Here is a 26,305-nt window from a genome sequence, read left to right as displayed (position 1 = left end):
AGAGAAAATAAAAAGAATAAGAACGGAGAAGTGAATCGGGAAGGGAATGAAATGAAGAGAATATGGTTGAAGATGGTCTTTATTTAGTGTGGTCGGTAATCTAAAAAAACTGTGGATAATTGAGAAGCTGGAATTAGGCCTCCTAACCATACGTGCTATTGCTATATAGAATGAAAATGTTGAGATCAACATTCAGTGATAATTAAAAAAACTAAAAAGTATGTTGAGAGATTTTTTCATTAAAAAAATGTAAAGACTACTCCTGTAAGGAGCTGGCAAAAATTCTCCGAGTCCACAAATAAAAAAGTTTTGAACCGAGACATGTAAATTTCAAGAGAGCTACAATGACACTCCTATTGTATTTGTTGTTATTTTACTAATTATTGTTCCATGTTAACTAAACCAAAAATCATTGGCAAGATTAAGAGAAGATTATTACAATGTACCAGGCTCCTATCCATGATTTTTGTATCCCTTGTTTGCAATATATCGAAACAGTGATGCTGATTTGGTGTAGTCCCATGGCCCTCCTAGAGATCCATGTGGCAACGAAACCCAGCCGCTTATCACATCCAACCCAAACACAATCTTTGCACTGCAATTCCTTAGCCAAGAAGACACTTTAACTGAAAATTAAAGACTAAGATTCAGCTCACACGACGCCATAAAATTAGTCTCTACTATATAAAATACGAGTTACATCCATCCTCATGTGTCACCCCTCCGTTCCCCCTCCCACCACCATGGATAAAAAAACCCACCCGAAAAAAACAACAAATTGCAGCTGCTCTGTCTAGCTCACGATGAAACCACCCGAAAAAAAAAAACAACTCATGTCTGCTCAGTCTCAGATTTGTCCCCGCCACCCTACCTCTCACGGAGAGGATCCCCAATCCCCACCAAGCGACTCGGCAGAACCGTAACCCTAGATCCGCCGCTCCGTGCCACTTGTGCGTGCCCACCGCAATAGGGCCCTCAAGGAGCTCCTCCTAGCATCCAAGACATCAGCGTCCACGTTCTACAACCACAACAATGACCCCTAGTTCAAGGAGTGCTACGACGACGAGTCCGTGCAGTCGTTCACTGCTGCGACCACGGAGAAGCCTGTCCCTTCATACAGGAAATGGTCGTTCCTCTGTACAGGAAGCGAGTGGGATTCATATTGCTCTGGCCTGAGGATTTCGAAGATGGTGGCACCTTCTTGGAGATCTACATCATGCAGTACCCACTCGGCATGGGTTATCGCGACGAGAAGGGCGGGTCCAAGATCCTCGCACTCATCATTGACACGCATGTCAGAGTATCCTTTGACGCCGTCGTGAAGCAGGGCAAGAACGCCTCCAATATCGTCTACTCCAAGCATAGTGACCTCGTGCCCAAGATCGCCATAGCTGATTCTTAGGCGGTCGACGAGGAGAAGGAGGAGGAGGAGGAGCAGATGGAGATCAAGGAAACCACCAAGCAGACGAAAACAAATCTGGTGAGGCGTACGAAGGAGGGTGGGGCGATGCTGAGGCGGGGAACAGGAGGATCGGAGAGGCAGGGGAGCTTTTCGTCGTAAGCAGCTCTGGATCAGATGTCCACCCTTTCCCTCCACGCGTGTCTCCATCAGCCACCGTTGCATCCTCCTCCTACTGCCGCCCCTCTTCGCAGGGTTTGTCGGCGTCAGCTTGGGGGCCTCCTTCAAGGACGAGCCGTCGCTCCTCGAGGAGCTTGGCATCAACACCGCTAGATCTAGCGGAAGATGCTCTCCATCCTCCACCCGCTTCAATCCACCAACCCTTCCCTTCATGCCGACGCTAACCTCTCTGGACCGTTCCTTTCCCTCCTCTCCTTCGGCATTTTCCAGCTCCTCACGGGGAAGTTCCACTTTGGGATCGTGCTCAGCTGGGTCACAGTCTCGTCCCTCTTCCTCTACCTTTTTTTTCTCATTGTACAAGTAATAGTTTGAGTTGAAATATTGCGAAGCGCTAGATGATAGCATTCTCTACACATAAATTTTTTTTAAAGACTTTTTCATAACCATTTAGATAGTGTTTTGAAGGTTGTGAGCATTGGAACACGATATTTTTATGATTTTTAAATAAATCACCCTGTGAAAGGGTGACATGGAAATATTTTTGTGAAATTTCGAAATGGCCGCCTATTTTTATAATATTAACAAATAAAACATATATTTACAAAAACATCAGTATTTGTTTTTGACAGGATCTGATAGTTGATGGGCCGGTAAAGCAAACAAGAATGCTGCAACCGCTGGCCCAACCAAAACTACAGTCCTTTGCACCTCCCTTTGCTCGTGCTCATTAAACGCATCTGATGGACCCCACCACCCAACTGCATGGTGGGCCCTCCCGCCTCGTGGACCCCGCCGCCCGTCGATACTCCCGATGCCCGCGGCGTCGCCACCCCTCCCTCCTCCGCGTATAAAATCTCCGGCCCGGTCCGGCAGCACCCCACCCCATCGCTCTCACGCGCTTCGTGCTCGCCGCCTCCCCTCCCCTCCCCTCCTCTCCCCTCGCGTGCGTGCCCATGGCATCCATCGCCAGATCCGCCCTCTCCTTCGCCAGGCCCGTCAAGGTAACCCCGTCGCCAGATCCGCCACCCTGCGTCGTCCGTTGGTTGGATCGATCTGTCCGCCGCGTGCCTGATTGGCGCAACGCACGCGGGGTTGGGGTTTAAGGTTTTTGCTGCCCGTGATCTGGGCGTGCTTGTTCGCTCGATCTGCGTGCGCGTGATCTGGGGCTTAAACCCCTTCATCGTGTTCGATTAGCTTGTGGATTTGCAATTGCAGTAAGGTTCCAGTAGCGATTCGGAGGCTTACTATGTGAGTGAACTGTGCAGCCTCTTTGTCCTTTTGGCTCGATGGGAAAAGTCACCTTTGTGCGCAGCAGAAACTTTACCGAGCCATTCATAGACTGGATTTGGGTAGATCTGCACTTCTGTAAAGTTGACAGCCTTTGACGACGGCTGTCGTGTTGCAAAACTAAGATTTTTTTACACGGACACGAGGAATTCCGACTTAATTGTTAACTATATGCCCGTTTTTGTTTTACTGCATTGCTCTGAACTATTACAGCCTTAGGTCGGGGCACGCTCCAGAGGACTTTTGCAGTATAGTTTCTCTTCTTCAGTAAATAAATCTTCTTGTGGAAGATTTATAGGGATGTGAACCGACGGGGATGGTGTTGGAATGCTAGTACTGAATCTCGTGTATGGATTTCCAGTCATCAGTGGTCACATCCTGTCATGTTACTTCTTCTTCATGCGCCCTCACTTGTAATTTTTTATAACTATGAAAATAGTTTCCGTCGAATTGATATCGTATATCAATCAATATCACTCGGTACCTCCCTGCCCTGCCCTACCCTGCTGGGATCAAATTAGTCTTATAGATTGAAACGTTAGAACAATTGAATAGTCGTGGTAACTGATTATTAGTGCGGTATAATAAGCTACATATGTTTTTTATGTCAGGTTAACACAAGTGCTAGTCCTTGCATTACATAAGTTTTGTTGTCTCAAGAAGTTTGCGCCTTGAATTGCAGGCAACCAACACGAACTCACTCTCTTTCTCCCCTGTGAGGAAGGGTAATGCATTCCTCCGCATGCAGCCAGTGCCGATGAGATTTGCTGCTTGCTGCGCGGTGAGCTTCATCCTTTCCCTTGACGTACAATATACCTGAAGTGTTGTTTTACTATTAGAAAGCTAGTGATTTACTGCTTATGTGGATTTCAACTAAACTAGTAATGTATACTAGCAGTAAGTAATTACCGATGTTTCTTATTTTCCCCCCTAACTGAGTTCGGTTTTCCCTCCATTTATGCTTGACACACAACTTCTATCTGCTGTTGGTGTTGTAGCATGGCAATTAATTTAGCAAGATAGGCATATCATCCAATGATAAATGCCCTTTTGCGTTGTATGTTCTTACTACGGTTATAGCAATATTTCAGTAACCATTTTAATACATGCATTCTCACAGGCCAAAAAGGATACAGTGGACAAGGTTTGTGAAATTGTGAAGAAGCAGCTTGCTCTTGCTGACGACACTGAAGTTTCTGGTGCCTCTAAGTTCTCCGAACTTGGTGCTGATTCACTGGATACGGTAACCCTGCCCTCTATTTTTTCACTAATGTCATGTATTTAGATTGTTCTGAATCATGTAGCACCTTGCCCAAATGGGTCTAGGTCCTCAAGGCTCCTAAAAAGTCACATTCTTTTTTGTAAAGATTCTGGATTGGAAATGTATGATTGTGCCAAAATCTGTCAATTCTTACTCCCTTGACTTGTGTAACTGCACTTTCTTTCTTTCCTTTTTTTTAAATGTAGTTATTAGCAAGGGGATGCAATATCATGTCTCCACTGAATACTCAGCAGCTCTCTTTCTTCAAAACATAGCACCTTAAGCTTCCTTAGTTTCTTATTCCTTGAGGACCTTAAGATAGATTATCAGAGAAGCTGTTTGAACTTTGTAGTATTCATGAATTATAATTATTGTGAATTTGTTGCAGGTTGAGATCGTGATGGGCCTCGAGGAGGAGTTCAAGATCAGCGTGGAAGAGTCGAGCGCGCAGTCAATCGCGACAGTTGAAGATGCTGCTGAGCTCATCGACAAGCTTGTTGCTGAAAAATAAGTCAAAAGGCATAACATTGGAAGCTGTAATCTAGTTCTATCTTGGCTCTACCCACGATCTAGGTTTCTATGCTCTGAAGGCTTGGTGATTTTCTCCGGACCGTTGTTCCCCTTGTCGTAATAATACCGAGATATTTTAAGCTGTTGAACATTCCGGTGGTGTATTCTGTTGCTTCTGAGGTGCATATTGTTGTATGAATTGTGACTTCCCGGAAGAAAAGTCCGGGGGCATGACACTACTACCAGAAATTCGTCGTGTTCTTGTCATAGCTGCTCATTTAGCTTAAGATTAGCAATGCTGCGTACAGCGATTGCTTTTGATTCTCGTTGTGTTTGGCTGTCGTTTTTTAAGTAGCTTGGTTCCATTCCAGTCTTTGCCGATACTTGGCTGACTAAAATTTGATCGGTCGATTGAATTTGGCAAATCATTTGGGATGCTACCGAAGTTTAGCAATATTTTCTCTCGAATCGCTTCGCTTCTTCAATCAGTGGTTTAAGAACTTAAGAGAGAGGGAGGGAGTAGCTAGAAAAAAGACTTAGCTCCATTTGTCCTAGCTACTGCTAGCATTAGGGAGAAGGGGAAGAGTGTGGCACAGAACTCACACAATCGAGAGGAGAGAAAATTAGAGTTGATCATCTGTTTTAGTAGGGCTGTAGCTCTCGACCGATAAACTACAAGATTTGAAATGTGGTTGAATCGATACCAAATTTGGTGAGCGCAATCACGCCTAGAATACTTTAATTTGGTCAGTTAATTTGATTTAGATGTGGGCAGTCTCGGTAGACGAATAGATTGATGAGTCAAATGTTGTCAGATGAGCTGAAATTTTGGCAGCACATTGAGAAACTCATTGAGCCACGTTCTTCCCAAATTTCAGTCAATTAGGGGGCGTTTGTCAGGAATTCTTGGAAGCGTTTCTATCCAGGAACAAGAGAATTCTTTTCAAACGGGTAGTTTGGTTTTTGATTCCAGAAAGAAACTAAGAGAAACATTTTGTTTTTTCATTAGCAGGAGAATCACTCAAAAATATGTTCTCACTAGAATCACTTCCCCATCTCACGTACCATCTTGAAAAATCTGAATCTACTAAACTAGCCAAACGATTACACAAATTGATTCACCATATAAACGTTTCTAGAGATAAATCAAATCTAAAATGTTTCTAGGAGAATACAGAACCGTGCCGAAAAGAACCGTAGAATCATTAGTTTGCAAGAGATGGACTGAGAACCGAAGGGACAGCAACACCATTATTCTCTGCTTGAGCTGAGTTTTGCTACCTCATGTCAAGAGTAGTGGTGGTTGTTGTTTTGCAACTTGATGAAGGTGTTGCTGCCGTTGTAATTCTCTAAAAGTTATAAAGAAGACTCCTATACTCTAATTACTCATAGCAAAAGTTTGGACTTGACCGTTGATCCATGGTTTTACTCTTCACCTTAAGGTTTTTTCACGTAGATTGTTGTGTTAATCGAGTATGTTTGTTGATCTTCGAAAGTCGTCACAAGATGAAAAGGCTTAATTGTTGCTCCTGTCCTAGCATCCTTATCAACAGGAAGCACTAAAGGTGAACAGATCGCAGTTCGCTTCTCAGTTGCCGACAAATTAGAATTTATGTTAATTTCATTAGAAAACAATAGTTGACAAGGGCACTTGGTCTAGTGGTATGATTCTCGCTGGGTGCGACAGTTTGTGAGTTCGATTCTCGCAACGCCTTTGTTTTGTTTTGTACTTTTTGGTTCTCTTAAGCAGATCGCCGGTCAAGCCAACTTGGTTAAGAGATCTCTGAACCTGCTCATTCATGACGCCCCTAGTTCATATTCATATTTTTTTAATCTGGTTAATTAAACTACAGAGATAATCTTTAATTTGTCAGTGCACTAGGCTGTCTATTATTGTCATTATGAATCACTAAATGGAGCATCTGCATGCATGTCATTATGAGTAGTTGTCGTTCTACCGTCTGCTACAGAGAAAGGCTGTGATTAATAGCACTCGTTTTGACATGCCTACCCCCGGTTAATGAACCCCATCGCCTCATTTCTGCACCGCTCCACGCCTCCACCTCACCTTAATGCCGAACCCAGGTCCCAACAAACCAAAGGTCGTGGAATGAATTGGCCTCCGCGTCGCGAGATTGGGCGCGCGGCCAATCGGCTAGCTGTGATGCAGAGGAGCAAATCCGGTGGATTGCCGTGCTTGCTGTGATGCAGAGGAGCAAATCCGGTGGATTGCCTTCTTTCTCAATCTCATCTTCATGCTTGATCTCAGATTGCTTTGTTTCATCTTCCAGGTTCACTTTGATCTTGTCTTTGCGTTCGTCTTCGGGACTGATCATCTCCTCTTTCACCTTGACGTTCAAATCCGGCGACATATCTTGCACTCTCTCACTAGTATTAGTATTTGGCCTGGTGTTCTTGGATATTATGGAATCCAAACGCCTGGTTATACAGAAGTGTGATATGGAGAAAATTAAAAATGCTTTGGATGGAGAGAGAAGTATCAACTTCTATTGGGAACAGAACAAAATGGTTGGGAATATAAGAATTGATTTAGAGTTGTGTCACTAAAACCCATAGCTTTTAATAAGGGCTATTTGGGAAGAAAATGACTAGAAATCCGAAAAGGATATCTATTTAAGATCGAAATGAGAAATGTAAATGATATTTAAAAGAGAACAAAGGAAGTATGTAAAGCTTACAATGAGATCAATATGAACATTTTCCCCCCCGCCGAGGCACGCATGACGCATGGATGGTCCGGTCCGATCGACGTCTCCGGCCAGGTCATCGGCGGCGAAGCAAGCAGTACTGGTACAGCGCCTGGAATGGAAAGATCACAAGAGCTAGCGGATCGACGGGACTGAATTATTGCGCGTCGCTGGGCAGCCTCTTAGAGCACTTGGCCTGCACGGCGAGCGTGGCCGTGGTACCGGGGGAGTTGAGGTCGCCGCCGTACACGTCGTGCGACACGGTGAGCTCGCAGCTCCGCTTGCCGAGGCAGGCCTTCTCCACCACCTCCTTGGCGCGCGGCGTGTGGCAGCTGCCCAAGGTGTAGTTCCCGCAGATCCCCAGCGGGTTGCCGTAGCTGGCGAACACCACCTGCCGGATGGCCTTCTTGGGCGGGCACGACAGCACCGCCCGGGGCTTGAGGTCGCCCGGCGCCACCGCCGTCAGCTGGCTGTCCTTGCGCTCCACGACCGGATGTGCGCCGGGTTGTTCTCCGAGATGAAGCTGCAGATGTTGTCGCGCTTCACCGTCAGGATCATGATCGCGTCCGGCCGCCCATATTCCTCCTCGAACAGCCCAGCACGTTGTTCTTCTCACGCAAGAAGGCCCGCGGCACGTGGTACCTGGTTGATCGGACAGCATCTCCTGCGGTGAGGCTGTACATCTCTTGTCCTTGGTGAGGCTGTACATCTCCTGCGGCCTCTGCGTCCTGATCTTGGCCTGCTTGTACTTTGGGATCTTCTCCCCGTCGAACATCTCCCACACGTTGTTCTGCACCGTCTGGTCCGCGAAGTGGAACGTCCGCTGGTTGTGCTGCGAGTTCACCTGCATGCATCCATGCCGCGCGCCGCCGTCACAGACTGACCGACCGCCGCCATTCTCTTTCTCACTCGTGCGACTACCGGGATGAGCTCGGATCGCTTACGTGCTGGGTGCTGAAGACCACGGTCTTGCAGTCGGCGAGGATGCTGATGGAGTGGCGCGGCACACAAGCAAACGTGAGATTAGGAATACGGGGCACACAACCAGATGAGCTGGTGGGCATAAAGTGACACAATGAAGTGACTCATCGAGTGACACAATGAAATGACTCATCGACTTTAACTTTATACTGTGAGCCTGTGACTCGTAGAGTGACACAAAGTACCAAAACAAAGCAACGGGCAAGAGCAGAGTAAACGGCTACTTCTCTGTTTCTATTTAATATTCCAGTCCCGCGCCACGCCTGCGTTTGCGCTGACACACGGCGCCCGCGCCAACACCTCCTGCTCCGTCCCGCGCCATGCCCGCGCCCGCGTCGACACGCGGCGCTAGCGCCCGCGCCCTCCCGGGCCCTCCTGCGCCGACACGCGGTGCCAGCGCCCGCGTCGTCCCGCGCCAGCTCCCACCCACGCCGACCGACACGCGGCGCCGCGCACGCGGCCGCGCCGGCGCGCCCTCCAGTGCGGTGGAGTGTGGCGGTGCTGGGCCCGTGCCAGCCTGGCCCGACGAAGCCCATCGTGCATCCGTGCCGGGTCTAGACCTAGCTGAAGGTGACTTGGATCAGCCCGGCCCAGCACGAACAGTTTCTCGAGCCATACTAGCACGGCCCGGAAGGCCCGAGGCCCGAGGCCCGAAGGGGTCGGGTCGGGCCGGACCGACCCGGCCCAAGTCCCACCTCTAATTACTGCAGGAAAAGCTTACTGTGCTGTCCAGTTCTCCGTCCACAAGAGGGGCTTCGTCTTGTTAGCTGGACCTGGCCATGTATCTCCACAGTTCCTCCCGTTACAGGTAGGGATCTACAGAGAAGAAACCAGCAGATTAAACGAACGATTGTATCAGGGTATTTTTTTAAAAAAAAAATTCAATGTACAAAACAGCAAAAATGACCATTTTGATCATGTAGTAAGTAAGTACGGATGCTACTCAAGTTCTATGCTCAAAGTCTGAAAATGTTTGCCTGCTGAGCCTATATATAACACGGCCACAAATCTAATCGCAACAGTTGTTCCGTTGGACAAGGGAAGAATAACATGTTTGATCACAATGATAAAGTTACCACTTCACCAGGAGCTTTAGTCTGCTTGCACATGATCCACGGCATTCCCGTGTTGGTCTTGATGGCCATCTTGGCTGCCCATTCGATGTATTTGGTGCCTTCCTCTTTGAATGCCACCTCCAAGTGCTGGTACTCGTTCTCAATCTGCCGCAGAGATTTGGGCATAAACAAACATTTCATCTAAGATTCATCAAGCCAAGAACAGACTACAGAGGCTATATAATTATCTGACTGAATAACCTGTGATAGAATGACGGGGCCTCCTTGTGAAGCAAACAGGTTGGCATCCTTGAGCTTCTTCACTATGAGATTCACAAACTTCTCCATGTATAGGGATAATGATGAAGATTTTGATAACCTCTCATAGATCAGCTCTAGAACTGAGGATGGGGAAAGCACCCAGGGGTGGGTATCAGCTGACAAGAGGAGGGTTAAGAAGCCCAGCAAGAAGAAGGCCCCTGTGTTGGCAACCAGAGCCAGCTCTAGGATATCTAGAGATGTAATATATATCCATGCCAAGGCCATAAAGAGAGCTCAGGTGAAAAACAACACTGGAGATCTAGCGTGGGCCATTTGGAGATCCAGGAACAACATGGCGATCGAGAGGAAGTTTTCAAACAAGCTACACGCAATCTTACACATTGCTATATCGTTCGTGCAGAACTGGAGACCCCTCCTCAAAGGAGAAGACATAATCAAGGTGGATGTCAGCACTTCGAGGGCCAGGGATTGGCTGAGCCGCTTCATCTCGGCTGAGGGCTTACTGTCTGATGTGTATGAACTTTGAGCTCTGAGCCCTGCTCTTTCTGGTGTTTTAGGATCTTTTGGCGTCCTTTGGCCCTCCTAGCTGTTTTTCTTTTTCTGGTTCTGGTCTTCGTTTGCGTCTGTAATCTTCTGTCGTGCTGGTTCCTTAGCATGTTGTTTCTTTTACTACCTTGTAATTTGGTTCTGAACTCTTTGTGGCTTTTAATATAAGCCGAGGTCTTTCTCTTTAAAAAAAAAAATAGGTCATCATTTGAGAGGTTGAAAACTCGAACAAAACTTTCTTACATTTCCAATCCAGTTGCATCTAACTAATGTTTGCGGGGCAATCGACAAGTTTGAGAAATTGAAACGATTAGTTGTTCCACAATACACAAAAAAAAAATTGTTTTGGCCATCACCTTGAATGGCTCGTTGTTCGTCCGGAACACGATGTCAGGGGCCTCCCGAAGCCAGTACGGCAGCCCTCTGCAAGAATCGGCAAAAGAAATGGAAAAAAGATGCAGATTATTACACAAGACTTGGAAGAATGAAAACACAATGAGCGACTGAATGAGATGTGGAAGGTACACGAACAAACCCATGGTTCCATTCAGCCTGGATGAAGGGCCCGATCCGGACCATGGCGTACATGTTGTGCTCCTGGACCAGCTTGAAGAACTTCACCAGGTCGTATCTCCCCTCGAAGTTGTACTGAAAACCAATCGATCATGCATATATGCCAATGGACAGACGCCATGGCTCATGAGCATGGTCGTCACAGATGAAACCAAATGCCGACGCGCCATGTAGATGTGCTTATCACACCCTTCTCTGGCTCATGGATGTTCCAGAAGACGTAGCTCTCGATGACGTTGAGGCCGCCCTCCTTGGCCTTGGCGATCAGGTCGGGCCACTGGTCGGGCGGGCTGCGCGGGTAGTGGATGGACCCGGAGAAGAAGATCTCCCGGCGGCCGTCGATCATCAGCGAGCGCCGGTCGTAGGTGATCACGGTGCCGTTCTTGGTCAGCTCGTACGCCGCCGGGGCGCCGGAGCGAGGACGAGCGCGGCGACGGCGACGAGCGCCGCGGCGGCGGCGAGTCGGACGCGGAGGGACATGTCATGCATGCGGCCGGGGGCCGGACAGAAAGGGGTGGTGCGCGCGACCGTAGGTGAAAGAGACTAAGGGCTACGAGTTGGCGGTCCTATTGATCCTGAAATAGGAGGGAGACGGGAGAGGAGGTGCGCAGAGGCAGCAGCGGGGGGTGAGTGGCCGCGCTGGAACGTGGACGCCAGCCACAGCAGCAATAGGTCCAAACATCTGTATCAAACCGGCAAAAGAGAGAAACATAGTGCCATCTTTAACATCAAAGTGAAAGAAGCAGCATATATAAATTGAGAAGCTGTCTATAGGTGCATCAGAATAATATAGCAATAGAGGGTAACATCATAGGTATTAACTCAGCCCTAGGAGGAAACAAGAGGGAATAAAAGGGCAACAAGCAACCAACAGCCTCATCTCACCACGAACATAAACCAAGAACAAGCAATCCTGATGAACCTCCCCGACCAACAATGCCATCAGTAACATATGTCACCATTGTGAGGATCGGTGATGTTTTAAAAGGGGGTAAATTAGAACACTTAAAATCTAATTAGTTTTAAAAACTTTATAAGATAAATCTATATTAAATTCTATCTAAATATGTTCTAGTTTTATCTAGTGTATCTACTCTACCGCGTAAAGGAGTTTTGAAATCTATAGCTAATCCTAACAAACTACTCTAAGAAGATAAATACATAAAGGTAGATAGTAAGTATGTAAATATGGAAACGTAAATAAGTTAGAGAGAGCAAACTCGGCACCAGAGATTTTTATCCCATAGTATCGATAGCATAAACACCACCCATAATCCATGTCGGAGCTCCACCAAAGATATGCTCCCGATCTGCACCCGGTCACGACTCCTGAGCCACCACGCCACCAAGACAAGACCTCAAACCGAATGAGCCACCAAGCCACTAAGGCAATGTCTCATTACTAACCTCTCTTCTAGTCACTTGCCCCGTGATCATTTTAGAGCTTGAGCCACAAAGGCAAGGATCTCCTCGTCCCCGCACAATCGTCTTGCCGCCACTTCACACCAAGTCGGAGGGTCCACAAGCTTGCCTAGGAGTCACCAAGACTCCAATGTGCCGGTGTACCTCTTGGTACAAGTTAAGATCACTCTTTGATCCCCTCTCAAAGTTGCAACACCTAGCTACAACTCTCTCTAGACATATAAGCACCAATTACTTTTTAATCTTGTGTTTAATCGTCTTGGATGATCACTTTAAATACTTTGGTGGCTTTGATGTCTTCTCAAGTGTCTATGAGATTTTTTGGACTCCAGCAGCATGTCACACATTCAAATAACTGAGCGGTAATTTCTTAGTCCTTGTCATGGTCTAACATAAAAATGATGCGGTAATTTCTTAGTCCTTGCATAGGTCCGCAGTAGAAGTTGAGTAATGGAAGTCTCCGTCATTCGCGAGCTACATGATTTTCAATCACTGTTTCAAATGAATGATAAGTTGAGATGATGAGTTGGTGAGATTGAAAAGAGATGTGGGCGGTGTTAGGGGCAATTCAGGAGAGGAGACCCGGGTGCTATAGACTGTTGTGAGTTGGAAAAATTGAGATGAGATGTGGGTGGTGTTAGGGGCAATTCGGGAGAGGAGACCCGGTTGCTATAGACCGTTTGTATCGTTTAAGCACCATCAGTGGTATTATTTGGCTTAAGCACTTTCACGTACTAACCACATATCCGAATATGGTAAAGATAAGCCGAATACCTTATGTTACTGTGACTCTTTGGCTTGAACGTCTACGGTGTTGTGGGCTAGCGGGCTTGTAGAGGTATCTAGGTTGTTCTGTGAGTGGACCTAGCTGACCTCCGCATCAAGAGGCGCATGTCCTAATCGGCCAGAACTTATTTGAAAAAGGTTGTCACAGGTACCCCTTGTGTAACTAGCAAGTTGCACAAGCTGAATGGTCTGGTGTTGTGTGGGTAAAGAAGTACCCCCAGGATGTAAGATTAATTTAAATTATCGCGCTATCGGTCATGAGCATACTTAATGTCTATTGAGTATCATATTAGATTTTTGTTCAGTTTTGGAAAATGGAAAGTACGTGGATTTGGGGAGAAGCATCTGTTGATGCTTATTTGAAATGAGTAAGTTTACATTTTCATGGAGATTATGTTTTATTGTCAGTTATTGCTAGTTGTTCAAGTTATTATGTTGATTAAAGTGTTTTTCGACGAATCAATTTAACTTGTGGCTATTTCTTGCTATTCAACTAAATGCATTATTCTTGGAGTTGAGATAGTATATACTCATATTGTATAAGTTTTCCGAGTACATTCGTACTTAGGGTGCTGCTCTTAAGTTGATACATGTAATGATGAACTTGTGTACTGATATTTCTATGCTACCAATGTCAGTGATGGGCAGGAGTAGAGGAGGAATGTCTGAGCTAATCTCGATAGTAACTTATGGGCAATAGCACAACTGGCCTTTTATTTTATTAATATCTTTTCTTTGATGTATAAAAAACTCTGATAGTAAATATAAACTAGAATAGTGAACAAGGCATGTAATATAAGTTAAAGTCTTCGCACTCTATGCAACTATATTGTAAATGGTATATGCTGTGATATTGAACTTTGTTGAGCATATATTGAGACAGTCAAAATTGCTCTCATTTTAATCAAATAGTGCCACAATGGATGTTTTTAGATAATTGTTAACCCTCGACGTGTCAAATGATAGGTGCGTGATAGCTCTTATCTTTATAGATAGCCGACACTATGAATTAAGTCGGGTGTGATTTGGACGAGTCTGACATTGCTATGGTGGAAGAGGAAGGCACTCATGTTCTTGGAGCCTCAAACCTTCAAGACAGAGAGTGAAGGATTTTGCACTCCATGGTGCTCGGAGGCTTAGGCCTCGACCCTGGGCTAGTCGACGACAATAGGGGCAGTGTGATCTCGAGAGAGAGAGAGAGGGGCAACCGATGGGGTGGGAAGGTGGACAAACATGCGGGGTTTGTAATATTGAGTTGTTGTCACAGACGCAAATTAATCAACAGATAATGTCGAAATGATATGGCATCCTCTCGTAGTCTCGTTCCCTAGATGAATGGATTACTAATTTTCTTGGCACGGGAGACGAGGAATTGTGAATTTGGGTGGGGAGGAGTTGCGAGTTAGGGAGGATAAGAGGAGACGCGAATCAATGGCCACTAGTTAGGTTATTGCCACCTCACCAGTCACCGTGCCTATGATGGAGACTGGAGAGAGCTCGATGCTTCAGTAGCATGGGACAATGGCGAGCCGACGACTGAGGAGGCGATGCGGTGTTGATTTGAGGAACAAGACAGGGGATTGGGGGAAAGTGCGAGACAACGGGAGTGGAGATTTGGGGAACGAGACTAAGGATCTTGTGCCTGGTTTCGATTGTGGGGCATGGAAAATAACAAAGGAGCAGTGCATATGGTGGGCTACGGAAAAAAATGAGCCATGTCGAATAGGTTGAGCTTGGCTCATTAGAACTCGTGAGCTTTTAGTTAGACTTAAGCTTAACTCGAAATCCAATAGAGCTGAGCTTAAATTAAGTTTTTAGCGAGATGAGTTCGAGCTTGCAAGTCTCGAGTTTTTTTAACAGTCTTAACGGGAGATGGTCAAGAGAGTGGAACAAGAGAAATGACTAGGTTGAAATGAGGGTATTTATGTCCAATATGTGTAAAATACATATAACATATGTATACCAGTGGTAGTTTCAAACCCGACTATAATGGCACTCTCCCGATTTCAACCTTCATAATGATATTTTCAAAATGGGCAAAATTATAATGTCATGATCTAATTAACCCAAGAATAAATGGCACCGCAAGCACTGGCAAAATTATTTTATCTGACATTGAGCCTCGCATATCTTGGGACCACATGCTATGACGTGTCCATACACCTATGGTTGTAGGTCTAAGGTCTATTTGGTTTGCTTCGTCGGAGCCTGCATATACGAGAAACTTATATCCACTCATGCATTCGCGTATAGAAGTTTGTTTCGTTGCCTGCACGGCGGATACAACTTGCATGAGTCATCTTGGCCTATCTTGACTATACGATAAGTTCAAATCGAGCTTCACTCACATTTAGATTGGACAGTAACACCCACTCGTCAGTCTTAAATCACATAATCATTTCATCCGCTCATATAGATAATCAAACATATTCACATATTCATTACCTTCTATATTACATCTACTCATACAACCAATTAAATACTTTCTTTAAAAACTATACGACTCATCTAATCTATTTTTACTCAGTCAGATATAATGTCTGCTATGCAATGCCAGGTCTCTTTGGCAATCAAACACACCCCTAACGTAACAACCCAGTGTGGCGCAGACGAGACGAGACGAGACGAGGCGACCAGTGGTTGGTTCGTTGGCGCCGGAAATTGAAGGCCAATCGCTCGGCCGCGTCGCGTTATCTTCCTTGTCGCCTCGGCCGGCTCCCCTCCAGCTGCTCAGTCCCCTCCTCCGATCTCTAGAGATTCGCGGCGATGGCGGCTCCGGTGGTGGACGCCGAGTACCTGCGCCAGGTCGACAAGGCGCGCCGCGACCTCCGCGCCCTCATCTCCACCAAGGGATGCGCCCCCATCATGCTCCGCCTCGCGTACGTCCGCCCGACCCCCATCACTCGACCTCCTCCAACTCCCTGCTGGCTCCCTCCTCCTACCGCTTGGTTTTGTTTGCTCGGCTGCTCCTGGTTGACATGGAGTCCATGCTTGATTGGACTCTGGATGGCTTAGTGTTGTGGTCTGTGGCGCGCTTGCTTGCTTGCTAGTCCCGTGGTTGACGGTTGAGCTTAGTTGCGTGTGAGATTTGCGCGTCTGGTCTCATGCTGCCGGTATGATGCGTGGTTTGGTTTGGTTGCGCACCTAGCTCTCAAACGGCTCCTAATTTTAGCTGCGCGGCAACGGCTGTCGAACTGACGAGGGAGGGATGATGCTTGATTCACATCCGGTTCCGTTGATTGGCCTTGTTAGGATCGTGAAGATAGTCCTCAGTCAAATGTGTAATGTACGGTAACAGGCCGGCAGCGCAGCTGTGCAAGGCCAAAACCGTTGTTTCCCAGCCCCACATGCAAGCGCAAAGGAAAATTTTGAAGAAAGCTAATAAATTACCTGTTCTAGCTCCACTGGGATCCCCCGTTGAGCTTTTTAACTTGTGTGGAGTTGCTGAGAGTCTGAGAGATGGGTAGGCTGCTTTTATACACTCTTAGAACTCAGGACAAAATATTTGATCCACTACTTCTATGGAGTTGCTGAGAGATGGATAGGGTATTTATATACACTCGTATGAGGTAGCTAGCACAAAATATTTGATCCTACTATAGAAGATAGTAAGTGTTGGGTACCTATGAACGGCTCTTGAGAAACTGCAGTAAAGCACAATTTTGTGAAGGACCATTTCAAGAGATATGGCAACTAGTTTATTCGTTGGAGTTTTCATATGTTTTTGGATACATTAGGTTCCTCTGTACGATGTAGATCTAATAACTAGTTAAATCTGCATTTTGAGCTCCATTTTCTACATGATCCAGTATTCTGTTTTTTATTATGCCCTTTTTCGATATTGAAGACTTAGTTATTTTGTTTTTCCTTGCAGATGGCATGATGCTGGAACTTATGACGTGAATACAAAAACTGGTGGCGCAAATGGTTCGATTAGATTCGAGGAAGAGTACACCCATGGTTCAAATGCTGGTTTAAAGATTGCTATCGATCTCCTTGGTATGTAAATATCTCAACAGCATCCTTTACACCAAGTATGAGCTATATGATTGATGAATTTGAAGAAATCAATTTGCACCTTTTTCTAGTTTCTTTCTTATAAATTGAAATTCCTTTTCTGTTGTTGTGGGTTTCTGCTGTATCTTCAAGATCTGACTACAAAATATTGGAATTTTCATGCCAATAATTCTGGGATGGTAAGTTGGAAAAACTATATAGTGCCCTATTATCCACTCAGGGAAGAGATCTTCCCTATAAATACCTGCTTGGTCAGAATTATTAATTTGTAGTTCTATGCCCTATTAGCCACTCAGGGAAGAGATCCTCCCTATTATTAATTTGTAGTTCTATGCCCTGTCGCACGGTTACTTGATGTATTCATGACAATGGTTACTTGTACACCATAAATCCTTAAATGTGCTGATTTATTCACATCATCGCATGTAAAATCGGGAGGTGTCATAAAGTAACTGCATCATTCTACTTTGAGTGTAAATCGTACTCCATGTAGAAAGATGGTGATTTACCTGTTTCAGTTTGTCTGTTTATTGTTATGTTCTTTCTTTATTCACTGCTGAAATAAATGGAATCACTACTATTTCTTATCCAACTGCGTTTTGTATTCCACTAGAGCCTGTCAAAGCAAAGAGTCCAAGGATAACATATGCAGACCTTTATCAGGTAATTTGGGATTGCTTGAATTTGCTCCTGTATAGGTTAAGGTATCTGGCTTGTTTTTAACTCTCACATGTGAGCTTTTATTTCCTATTGAGAAGTGTGGAACTGTTAAATTCAACATAAATATTAACATGTTAGAATTTACTCACAGCTTGCTGGAGTGGTTGCAGTTGAAGTGACCGGGGGCCCAACCGTTGAATTTGTTCCTGGCAGACGTGTATGTGAAATAACATTTCTTTTTTAAATGGATGCATCTTTCCTGATGCTCAATGTTTAACTGCTTGACATGAATCAGGATTCTTCTGTGTGCCCCCATGAAGGGCGGCTACCGGATGCTAAGAAAGGTACTTACTAAACATTGTTTCTTGTGTTGGTCGATGTTTTTTTCCATCATTTGGTTTGGAAGGTATGGGCAAGTATTAGTCTCATGGAATTTTGAGTTTTTGACTGCACTGTTCACGTTGATCTGACATGCGTGTTTGGGTTTTGTCTCAGTCTCTCAGATAGGGCATTTGATGCGACACGTGTCTGGTCTTACTTTTCTTTCTTTCATACGTGTGCAGAATTTTGTCACCGAGAATGTAATTTTTGCCCAAAAAACCCTGTGCATGTGTGTGTTTGTGCACACTTGCATGTGTGTAAGTGTGGAGGGAGGGAGGGAAGGAGGGGAAAGTACTTGTGCTATTCACGTGTAAAACCTTCATCCTGCTTCTCAGCACTTAACTGCTACGTGTATCTGCCTATCTGCTTCTGGGCTCTATGTTAGCTGCGTGATTTCCTTGCCCTGAAGTTTTATTAAGCAACAGAATATCATGAGCTGTTCTTTTCTTTCTCCGTATAACTAGTATTATATACAACTGGCGTGAGGATCCTGCTTTGATATTTTTGATCTAGTGGTTTATGGTTGTCATTCCTTGTTATTTAATCATATCTGTTGCTGACGTACATCTCTTGGTTTTTCTACTTCTTTAAATGAATAGGTGCACCACATCTACGGGACATCTTTTATCGGATGGGCTTAACAGACAAAGATATTGTAGCTCTATCCGGAGGCCACACTCTGGTAATTGTTATATTCTCGGATGAAATACTCATTTGTTGAAAGGAACATTATTTTATACCTTTGTTTGTTCTTTTAGGGAAGGGCTCATCCAGAGAGGTCTGGATTCGAAGGTGCTTGGACAAAGGAGCCTCTTAAGTTTGACAACTCGTACTTTCTGTAAGTTGAACACAAGGCAGAATTCTACTTGTCCTGGAGACTTGATTTGATACAGTTAACTAGTGCCGTTGTAGATTATTTTTTCATTTTACTGCAGTGAGCTGTTGAAGGAGGAATCTGAAGGGCTTTTAAAGCTCCCTACCGATAAGGCACTGTTGGCAGATCCTGAATTTAGGCGCTATGTGGAGCTTTATGCAAAGGTACAACTGGACTTGTGATATTCTTGAGTACAGTTCACATGATCCTTAGTATGTCGGTGCCTTGTTTCATAATACAAGCTTCAGACCATTGCTTCAGAACCTTGTCTTTATTCATACCACAGGATGAAGATGCCTTCTTCAAAGACTATGCTGAATCACACAAGAAACTCTCTGAGCTTGGCTTCACTCCCCGTAGCAGCGGCCCAGCATCTGCAAAATCAGATCTTTCAACTGGTGTTGTACTTGCACAGAGTGCCTTTGGGGTAGCAGTTGCTGCAGCTGTAGTTATCGTGGGCTACTTGTACGAGGCTTCCAAGAAGGCTAAGTAGATTGCTAAGTTCTTGATCGCATGGCTTCACTTAGTATCAAGATCAAATAACAAAATCCTAGTAATGAGGTACTGCAGGATCATCTAAAAAATATTTCAAAATTCTTACGGACATTCCTTTCATCTTTACACCTGTACTCACTAATCATGCATATTTCAATGACAATATATGGAGATGGCATAGCCTACTATTGAAATTACTTGCAGTCTATGTGTAACATATACTTGATTGCATTTCAAATATCTGTTTGGGATAGGGAATAATGTTTCGTTGTCGAAAGTGCTTTTTAGTGCTATCATGTTGTCTTGGGCTGGGCATAATGAAACAATGTTTTAAATAGCGTATAGCAGAAATGACTAAATGGACCACTCGGGCCCGCCCGACATGGACCTAGCTCATGGACCCAGCTCGGCACAGCCTGACTACGGCACGGGCCGATAGGCCCGATTACTGTAACAGCTTGTGCCGTGCCGGTCCGCGTGCTGCGTCTCCAGCCCACGACATGGCCCATCTTCCACCGTGCCGAGCCGGCCCACGGCACGGTCAGCACGACGGGCTCGGTCACGGTGGAGGCACGCTCGGCCCACCAACACTCCGAAAATAGGAAAAAATCAAAAATAATAGCAAAAAATTCCAAAAAAGTTATAGAAAATAAATAAATAAGAGCTTTATTGATTGGTTGTCTCGTTAAAAACCTTTCTACTAGAAGAAAAAAGAGTACAACCTATGATTATGCTTCGAAAATTATATGGTTTCATTAGAAACCCCAGAATTTTGCTTGCAATATTTAATATGTTTCCTCAAGTGTCCTATTCCATTTAGAGATCTGGCACCTAATTCATTGCTACATATATTACACTTAGTAAATCTTACCTGTTCCCCGTTAATTTCTCTAAAGAACTTTTCAAAATGTTGCATCACCCATGACCATACATATGAGTTCTCAACATCTTGATTCATGAATTGAAATATGGAATTGATTTCTTGATGTGAAGTGGCTACTGCCTACTTGGCTAGCAACTAGGAAAAGAGAGATAGGTGGCCGATGAGATCACATGGAGTTTAAGATGGTATTTATAGGTCAAGACGAGAGGTGGGTGGGGCCGTGGGGGTCATTTCTGAAAAAATAAAGAACAAACAATAATAAAATAAAAAACTTAGAAATAATAGGGACACATAAGTAATTCTAAACATTATTGATAGGTTGCCTCATTAAAAACCTTTCTAGCAAAGGAAAAAAGAGTACAACTTAGCTCAGAAAATTTAAAATTACACGTTCTCATCAACATCTAGACACAAATTTTGGAATAATTCTTCAAGCTCAGTGTTCTCTGCAGTGTGTTGCATTCGTACTTCAGCTTGTTCCCAATCTGTTACTATGCTGAGTATTTCAACCATCTCACTTGACAGATTTGTTCTTCTCTCTTTGATTATCCTTCCAGTAAGACTGAAGACAGCATCAGAAAAAACTGTAGATACAAGAACTGTTAACAAATCTCACGCGTGCCCGTAGTGCCCCCACGTGTCGGTCGGGCCCACAACAGCTACTGCCGGCCCAGGCGTGCCCGCGGGGCCGTGCTGGGCCAGGCCGGCCGTGCCGCCGCGAGCCCGCTGGGCTGTGCCGTGCCGCCTGGGCCGTCGCGTGCCCGTGCTAGCCCGAAATATCCATGCCGGGCCGTGCCGGCCTGCTGTGCCGCACGCTCGGCCCAGGCATGATCCGAGGTCTCGTGCTGTGCCGATCCGGCCCATCTAGGCTCGGGCCGGGCCGGGCCAACAGTGTCGTGCCTCGGGCCGGCCCATATTGCACGGCCCATTTGGACATCTTAGCATGTAGCTGGGTTGTGTACTGGCAAGTCGTTTTTATAGCAGATATATATTGGGTTGTGCTTCTATGCTTCAACCTTGAACAACAGAAGTTACGCATATATATATATACTTTTGTATTCAAAGCTGTAAGTAGTTGCTATCAAACCTTGACTGTGTTTTAAAAATTGTGCAACTCTCAAGGAGTTGGATTCAGTATGTTTCTTAACACATGTCAAGCATTGGAGTAATGATTCAAAATGGATGGCAGAAAGAATACACCACAGATGGATCATATGGAGAATCTGAAATTTATTTACACTGAAAGCGCTGCACGCCATGGCTGTTTCTGGTTTTATATGATCATATCTTGTTGTTACAAATAAGGGTGGCAACGGATTGAGTTGGGGCTAAGTGGAGCGAGAATGCACCCGACTCGAAACCTGAGATGTCAAACCTGACCCGGCGTCGGTCGGGTGCAAAACGCCCCCTCGGCCCTGGTGGGGACCTAAGACCCGGCTAGGACCCGACGACGTAATGCGGAGCAGGAGGGTAGCGGAAGAGGAGGGCGTGGGTGAGGTGGAGGGAGCGGGTGAGGTGGTAGCGGCGGAGGGCGCATGCCGTGTGATGGGCATCCGTGCCACCACATGCTCGAGTGCTAGTGTTGCCGCATCCCCACCCTTGCGGGTGGCCTCCAGGACCTCGAGCAGGCCCAACTCAATGGTGTTCTTGAGCGTCATGGGTAGGATGGAGCCATGGATGTCGATGCTAGCTGCATCACGTATATGCACGCCTCCTCATCTGCGACAGCGACCATGTCAGCGGTGGTGGACCCCAAGGCTAGATGGATGGATCGACAGAACTGCCTACAGTGGTGGGAGGGGAGTGGTGTTGTTGGCGTGAGCGAGGAAAGTGGAGTGTGTGTTGGGAAGAGGGAGTGGACGGCGGGCGAGTCAGGGCCTCTCGGGTGGGGGTGACGCAGGTTGGGCCATATTCGGAGCCATGGGTTCTCCACAGGTGTAGAACCTGCCCTGGTCCCGTACCTAACTCGGGTTGGGGCCCCGACCCGATGATCCCGTGAGGTGATTTTCCCACCCGAACTCACCTTCGTCGGGTCTGAAACCGCGGGGACCCGACCCGATGGCGCAAACCGCCATCCCTAGTTACAAACAAAAGCAGTCCTGCTATATCAGGGCACATTTGGTCAAAACCTTTTGGATATATTAACCAATAGCTACAACAAAGTGGATTGACATGTCTGAAAGGATTTCCAGTAAAAATATAACCAAGGTGCTATACCATGCCCATGGTTTCCTTTTTTGTTTAGGATCAGCCACCACCTCTTTTATCGCAATGAGTATTGTAAATGTCACTTTTATTGCAGTGACTACCAAACTTTATAGCACTCAACATATTTGTGATGAAAACATTGCACAAACAGTAGCAATACACATATAATTTTGAATTCAAAATTTCTTATACCAATCATTAAACATTTGTTTAGTACAGACATTATCAGAGACCAGCAGCAACAGCAACCGCCCAATGCACGTTTATGGCGAGGATACGGACAGCAGTTCGTCAAGGAAACGATGTACCGCTGGTGCTGGCCATGAAGTTTTACGGATGGCAATGCTGAATTCAAGGTCAGATCAAGATTTGGAATGTGTGGATCGATGAAACGGTCGGGGTTTCAAGTCCTGGAGGCGAGGACCAAACCTACCACGTGATCAGATCACCCAAAGTCTAATAATGCTTCATGGGGAGAATGTGTTAGGTAGACGACACTGTGACATTGAATTCTCCATTCCTGGCGCAGCAAGTGATGTTCGGTGGAGCAAAGGGACCGCAGGACACCGGTGCAGCGCTGCCACTCGGGGTGGGGGAGCAGCGATCTGACCGGCCGCGCCCTGTCGCCGACGATGCCGGACGATGCTGCGATCTTAGGCCCATCGTTTGGTACACTGGTCAAAGAGATTTATGCAAGCCCGTTCAAAGATTTCTTGTGGATTTGTTAGTTCCTCCTAACGAGCTAGGTATGACCAATGGTGCACCAATGTTTTAAGCCCTTGATTTCATCCACCAACGGTGTCTGATTCACGCCCGTAGCCCCAAGCATGGCGGATACACATAAACGAAATCGAACTTGTAAAACTTGCTACAGTTTTTGAAAAAACCCGTGTTCTTACACATGTTGAAGAGGTCCTGATAAGGATGGTGAGTGCTGAAAAGGATTAATTTGTACCAGCACGTTGTTACGCAAAACTTAAAGACCTGCAAACTAAACGTGTGGAATTAAGGAGTTCGGTGGGGGTTTAAATTAATTTAGACTTGACCAAATAGATACACAAAACGTGCAATCTATGTCGGATTAGAAATCTAATTCCGATTCTGATTTGTCTACTACGTACGTACGCCGTGGTGATCCGATGGCAAAGGGGAAAAAAATTATCGCTGGTATCAAGTACCAACTCACGTGTTGTTAGACCGTGCTAAATACGTTGGGGCGCATGGATTTTCATTGGCACACCGAAAGGTGTATACATACATGCATACTACCTCGTCAAACGGAGAAACGTTGCCTGGTAAGTTATGATCAAGTTTTTCCTTTTCGATTCATCTGAATCGTACCGCGAACACTGGCTATCAATAATCAGACAAAGAGCACGTAGAGTCGCGGTAGAAAAGAGTATGCATCAAAGGCAAAAACAAAATTTCTTTGTCGTCCGTTACAAAACAATCTTCACTGTACTGGAACGGAGAGCGGCGAGGCGGTGGAAAATTAAGATGGGCATGCGCCACCGCCCCGGCGCCGCGGTGGCTCTTTCCTGGGTGCTTCATCGGTAGGGAGCTGTAGCCCCTCCTCCGGCGTGCGTGCACCTCACTCTACACCTACCTCCCCAGCCGTCCGTCTCGCGAGGGCAGCGGCCGTGGCCGCCCGCGCACGGTGAAACCCCACAGGAGCACGACCGCCTTTTGACTCCCCTTCCACCTCCATAGGTGCGGGTTAGACGAGGATTCAGAGCCAAGCAACAAATTTTTGTTGTTTTCTTCTCTTCTTCCTCCTCTTTCATATCTGAAAATTTTAAAGAGAGCTTGAGGTCTGTCAAGTGAGCTCAGGAGGTAGGGGCTTAAGCCCCCCTGCCCCTGGATCTGCCCATGGTGCGGTGAACCGAAGGAAAGCCTTACTCGGTTTTCTGTCGATGTCGATATCAGTGACATTCTCAAGTGTTGTGTTTTTCTGAAGGTGGTGTTGCTTCAGTGTTCCTAGTCTATTTCAGAAGGCTCTTCGGGTAAAAATCTAATTTCAGTTTTCAGAATGCACGACGACGGTATCTTTAGCGTCGTGCCCTGCTTAGATGTGTCGTATGGGAGTTGCCTTCCCCGCGCTCTCAGTGGCTGTCAGCTTTGTTTCGGGTTTCATATGCTATGCGGTATTATGGATTATATTCAGCCTATTTTAACCGGTTAGTTGTTTATGGGTTTTATGTCGCTATTACGATGCGTTAGACCTAATTTAAATATATTGTTTGCACATTATATTATAATTTTAGCTCGTTTTTTAAATTAATCGAGCAATCCGTCCACCAGACTTGTTTCTTGTGGTTAATACAATAGGCACCGCTTTGTTAAAAAAAACACGGGAAACGCCCGCGCCGATGCGGTGAGATGAGATGAGGTCAAGTCAGGTCTTCCGTCTTGGTGTCCACCTTGCGCGCGCCTACCACCGGCAGCAACCCATAGCCCCTGTCGCCGGATCTCCCCCACCCACCACCTCATCTCATCGTGTCACGGCGCCCAACCGCCTATAAAATGCCCCTCGCCGCGCGAACCGCCCACCCCTTTGAGTTCCTCCTCCAATCCAATCCAGGCGCCCGCCGTTTCTTGGCAGCGCCCAACCACGCCACGCCACGCCACGCCACGCGCCGGACAGGGGAGGGAGGAGATAGGCTCTCGGCTCTCGGCAACGCAAGATCGAGAGGAGAGGCGATCTACGATGGGGAGGTCGCCGTGCTGCGAGAAGGCGCACACCAACAAGGGTGCGTGGACCAAGGAGGAGGACCAGCGCCTGGTGGCCTACGTCCGCGCGCACGGGGAAGGCTGCTGGCGCTCGCTGCCCAAGGCCGCGGGCCTGCTGCGCTGCGGCAAGAGCTGCCGCCTACGGTGGATCAACTACCTCCGGCCCGACCTCAAGCGCGGCAACTTCACCGCCGACGAGGACGACCTCATCATCAAGCTCCACAGCCTCCTCGGAAACAAGTACGCGCCGGTACCTCTATGCCTTGCTCTGATTGGCTGGCTTGATCGATCGATCGACAACAGCTGACGATATGATCTGGTGCAGGTGGTCGCTGATCGCGGCGCGGCTGCCGGGGCGGACGGACAACGAGATCAAGAACTACTGGAACACGCACATCCGGCGGAAGCTGATCGGCAGGGGCATCGACCCCGTCACGCACCGCCCCATCGGCCACCCGCCCGGCGCCAACGTCACCATATCCTTCCAGCCTCAGGCAACGCCGCAGCCGATGGTGATCAAGCCGCCCAGGTGCCCCGATCTCAACCTGGACCTCTGCATCAGCCCGCCGTGCCAGGAAGAGGAGGAGCTCAAGCCCGTCAAGTGGGAGCTGTTGCAGGGCGGACACGGCCTCTGCTTCGGCTGAAAGCCTGGGCCTCCAGAAGGGAGCGGCGGAGTGCAACTGTGCAAGTGCAGCAACAACCACTTCTTGGAGCTCAGGGCCGGCACGCTGGACTTCAGAAGCCTCGACATGAAGTGAAACCAAACGAAATGAGCAGCCTTTTTCTTTTGTTTTTGTGTTCTTCGCTTTTGTTGCTTGGGTTCTTGGATAGGCAGTTTGTTGGTACTAGTTTTTAGGAGGTAAACACAGTACAGGATGAGGAGAGCGACAACGGTGAGGATTTGTGACTCGTGTTAGCAGAGAATCCTCCTGCTCTCTCCTCCTCCATTTTGTGTAAATTACTGCTTGAATGATGGCCAGGAGTATACTCTGATGCAAGCTAGGTCCATGTAAATTTTCAGTGTACTTGTCTCGTATCCTAAACTCTGTTTTCTGAAGATTATATCC

General features: G+C 46.6%; 3 protein-coding genes and 1 pseudogene across 3 annotated transcripts; 3 read left to right on the top strand and 1 right to left on the bottom strand.

Moving 5' to 3' along the window:
• Positions 1 to 2,422: 2,422 nt before the first annotated feature.
• On the top strand, positions 2,423 to 4,904 carry LOC133895877 (acyl carrier protein 3, chloroplastic-like). Its single transcript, XM_062336398.1, has 4 exons — positions 2,423 to 2,580; positions 3,549 to 3,647; positions 3,987 to 4,109; positions 4,516 to 4,904. The coding sequence occupies exons 1-4, from the start codon at positions 2,533 to 2,535 to the stop codon at positions 4,636 to 4,638; spliced, it is 393 nt and encodes a 130-aa protein (XP_062192382.1). The 5' UTR covers positions 2,423 to 2,532; the 3' UTR covers positions 4,639 to 4,904.
• Positions 4,905 to 7,502: 2,598 nt separating this feature from the next.
• LOC133895218 (beta-galactosidase 11-like) lies at positions 7,503 to 11,271 on the bottom strand (annotated as a pseudogene).
• A 4,324-nt stretch (positions 11,272 to 15,595) lies between these two features.
• On the top strand, positions 15,596 to 19,614 carry LOC133895326 (probable L-ascorbate peroxidase 4, peroxisomal). The gene is made up of 9 exons (XM_062335567.1): positions 15,596 to 15,869; positions 16,865 to 16,989; positions 17,621 to 17,670; positions 17,819 to 17,884; positions 17,963 to 18,011; positions 18,648 to 18,730; positions 18,807 to 18,886; positions 18,984 to 19,086; positions 19,209 to 19,614. Exons 1-9 carry the CDS (start codon positions 15,757 to 15,759, stop codon positions 19,413 to 19,415), a joined length of 876 nt encoding a protein of 291 aa, XP_062191551.1. The 5' UTR covers positions 15,596 to 15,756; the 3' UTR covers positions 19,416 to 19,614.
• A 5,273-nt stretch (positions 19,615 to 24,887) lies between these two features.
• Positions 24,888 to 26,305, top strand: LOC133895327 (myb-related protein Zm38-like). The gene is made up of 2 exons (XM_062335568.1): positions 24,888 to 25,478; positions 25,564 to 26,305. Exons 1-2 carry the CDS (start codon positions 25,216 to 25,218, stop codon positions 25,880 to 25,882), a joined length of 582 nt encoding a protein of 193 aa, XP_062191552.1. The 5' UTR covers positions 24,888 to 25,215; the 3' UTR covers positions 25,883 to 26,305.

This window comes from Phragmites australis, chromosome 16 (assembly GCF_958298935.1).
Source record: "Phragmites australis chromosome 16, lpPhrAust1.1, whole genome shotgun sequence".
Classification (NCBI taxonomy): domain Eukaryota; kingdom Viridiplantae; phylum Streptophyta; class Magnoliopsida; order Poales; family Poaceae; genus Phragmites; species Phragmites australis.
This window is presented reverse-complemented; position numbering and strand designations above follow the sequence as displayed.